We start from the raw sequence: 3,249 nt of genomic DNA, 5'->3' as shown, positions 1-3,249 counted from the left end.
AATTAGCGGTTTGCCAGTCTTTCCTCAATCGTTCAGTTTCATACATTTCATTTGCATTCCTCCGTTCCTTGATTGTAGAGCTTTTGCGCAGAATTAGCCTTGCTCCGTTTGCAAGCTACCAAAAGACGCCCTTTAAAGAAAGCATTACTTGTCCCCCGATTTGAGTGTTCAAATTTTACAACATTCAATCTTTTTTAAAAGAACCAGCGTCCCCATCTGGAGGGCGACTGCCACACAAGCAAAACTTTTTGTGCAAAAATCTCCACCCACGTTCCTTCGGACGCGCAAGAAGATCGTTTACAGGAGTTTAGTTTTTGCTTTTCCTGCAGGCTGATTTGATGCTCACAATTTCTCTGGATGTGACTTTCTTCCCTGGCCGTTCCTCTTGTTTCTGTAACAAAAGAGATTCACTGACTAGGCTGCTTTTGGCACAAGTCCCTTCTCCCCTCCAGTGGAGGAGGCAAAAATGTATTAGAAACAGATAGAAAAGTTGAAGAACGTGGCATTTAAGGAGTGTCGGCAGCAAAGCCTCCCTGGAGAAATGAAGTGGAGGAGTAAATTTTGATTTTCAGTAGGATATGATTTTTTTTTTAAATATTCTCCAAAGATGTCCAGGTGGCAGAGAAGGAAATCAATTCACTCCTTGTCATTTGTGCCTTCGGAGAGATCGGCAAGGGCGGCCGCTGAAAGGAAACACAGCCTGTCGCCCCGACGGTCGCAGTCCACGTCTGCAAGGCCCATGAGCCACGTCACTGCATGTAGGGGTACTTCCAGTCCCCCAGCGGCTCGTGGGTCTCCTTGATCGCCTGGGGAGAGGTCCACCGCAGGATGTAATGAGCGCTGCCCGGCTTGTCGTTGGTTCCTGAGTCCAAAAGAAGAAAGGAACAGCATTTGCATCCTCTGCGACCAAACACTCCCAAGTCGCTAGATCTCATTGTCCCATGAAAACCTAGGCTCGCTTCCCACATCTTGCTGGGCCATTACGTGGTTGCAAGAAACTGGTTGCCGAGCGCGTTTTGCATCTCGCAAGATTTGGGCGGTGGGCAAAGAAGGTGGTGGTGTTCCACCAAGGCTCCCTTCTTCGTGTCAACAAACCACAACTAGGTATAGTGGTTAACAAAGGTGTTATCTTGTCTGTACTTCTTCAGCTTGGGAGCCATTGGCAGGAATGGGGACCCACACTGCAATAATGAGAGCGATGATAATGATGGTAATACCAACTGCATTTTATCAGAAAGTGCTACAAAATGTTCTGAGATCAGGCCAGACCCTAAGCACGCACGCACGCACACACACACACACACACACACACACAAATCTGATTTCTACATACCTGAGGCACGAGAACCCCCAAATGGCTGCTGGGCCACCACCGCACCAGTGGACTTGTCATTGATGTAAAAATTCCCGGCTGCGTTCCTTAGGAGTTTAGTGGCTTCGGCAATGACAGCCCTGAGCAGAGATGTGAGGAGGGGGAAAGAGATCAGACCTTCCAGCAAGGGGGCACACAAGGACTTTAGCCCCTTCCCCAGAGTCCTAAGATACACTTCTCCTGATCAAAAGGGTTTCATTAAGGCTGGTATATTGTGGCAATGACAACACTGGGGGTCTTCTACCGCACTCTAGTTGAGCTGGGAGAAGATTAAAAGTATTTGGGTTCTGTGCCGACCTTAAATGCACCCTGGCTATTATTTCCCAATTCCCCATCCAAGGAGAGGGAGACCCCCATCACATCCACAGAGACACCCCGGTTCTTACTTATCCTGGGCAAACACCGCCCCTGTGAGGCCGTACGGAGAAGTGCTGTCAATCAGGTGGAGGATATCTTTGTACTGTTTCTCTGGATAGACATAGACGGACAGAACCGGCCCAAAGATTTCCTACCCGTGGGGAGGAGAAAAAAAAAGAGAGAAAACAAACCCAAATTAAAGGCTGTTGCATCTGTAAAAATCACTGTCTACATTTCTGTAAACCCGTGGGGCACTTTCACTAGGAAAATTAGCATGTCTAAAGTGAGGGGGACGGTATCTCTGTGGTGATGCCTAGAGTCCTAGACTACATTTCCCAGCGCCACCTAGAGAGGGTAGCAAAATCCTTAATTAGATGGTGTTTTTGCAACGATCATGGATATTTTAAACTTTTGCAGAAAGTTGGCATGGAAGAGGATTTGGCCTCGCAGGGAACAAGCAAAGACTGTGGGAGGCATTTAGCATTTTCCCAAGGAAATGCCGTCTCCGTCGCATAGGCTCACCTCCTGCATGATGGGGTCCTTGGGGTCCGTTGTCTCCACAATGCATGGCTGGATAAAATAGCCCACCGCATCGTCGCAGCCGCCTCCGGCTAGGATGTTCAGGTTGGGTGAGGATTCAGCGTGCTTGAGCCATTTCTTGATGCGTCCGAACGCCTGAAAGACACAGCAGCGGAAACAGCACAGTGACGTCCGTGTAGCAAAGAAGTGTGTTCTGGCTGTGCCTAGCACAAGAGCAGGCAAACATCTCAGAACGGGAACACGTAAGGCAAACACCTCAGGATATTCCCCTCTCGACCATTAAACCTTGAAACGAGTTTGTGAAATGATGACAAAGTATGTGCTATCTCAGTATTGGAACTACTCTCTAAGGCAGTGGTGGTGAACCTATGGCACGCGTGCCAGAGGCGGCACTCAGAGCCCTCTCTGTGGGCACACGCGCCATGCCCCGGAGATGGCAACCATCCCTCTTCAACCAGCCGCCCGTTAACTCGCCGAGGTCCCACATGGCCAGATGCATCCCAGCACCCATGCACTCACTGGCCTCTGTGCAGTGGCTGATGGTGTCAGGCAGTAGCTGCCCTGGCCCCTGCCTCACCTTGCCGTGACAATGGCACCCCCACTCTGCCTCACCTCACCCAGCAGGACAAGCCTCCTGCCCACCGCCCCACCTGCCAGAGCCCCCCTGGATCTCCCCCAACCCTGCCCGGCCCCCACAGGTGTCCCTCCCCACGAGCAACAATGAGGTGATCACGCCCACCTTGGCCACACCCACCCTGTCTGCCATGACCACCACAGCTACGCCCACCCAGTGGGCCATGCCCACCTGGCACCCGGCAATAAATAAGTGGGTTTTCGGTTGCAGTTTGGGCACTCGGTCTCTAAAAGGTTTGCCATTACTGCTCTAAGGTGTAAGTTAAATACAGAGAGAGAGAGAGAGAGAGAGAAAGAAAGAGAGAGAGAGAAAGAAAGAGAGAGAGAGAGAGAGAGAGGGAGGGGGG

The 3,249-nt window shown here is 50.8% G+C and overlaps 1 protein-coding gene across 1 annotated transcript in view; it reads right to left on the bottom strand.

The window, feature by feature from the left end:
- Positions 1-602: 602 nt before the first annotated feature.
- Positions 603-3,249, bottom strand: part of ALDH4A1 (aldehyde dehydrogenase 4 family member A1) — a 12,103-nt gene continuing 9,456 nt past the window's right edge. The window contains exons 11-14 of the mRNA XM_015828222.1: positions 2,252-2,404; positions 1,759-1,880; positions 1,334-1,452; positions 603-862 (exon numbers count right to left, since the gene is read on the bottom strand). Of these exons, the coding sequence (XP_015683708.1) occupies positions 750-862; positions 1,334-1,452; positions 1,759-1,880; positions 2,252-2,404 (507 nt within the window). The 3' untranslated portion in view covers positions 603-749. The remainder of the gene's footprint in view (positions 863-1,333; positions 1,453-1,758; positions 1,881-2,251; positions 2,405-3,249) is intronic.

This window comes from Protobothrops mucrosquamatus, unplaced genomic scaffold (genome assembly GCF_001527695.2).
Source record: "Protobothrops mucrosquamatus isolate PMUCROS unplaced genomic scaffold, P.Mucros_1.0 scaffold4337, whole genome shotgun sequence".
Lineage (NCBI taxonomy): Eukaryota > Metazoa > Chordata > Lepidosauria > Squamata > Viperidae > Protobothrops > Protobothrops mucrosquamatus.
Note: the sequence above shows the minus strand (reverse complement) of the source record. Positions and strands in the feature narration are given on the sequence as shown.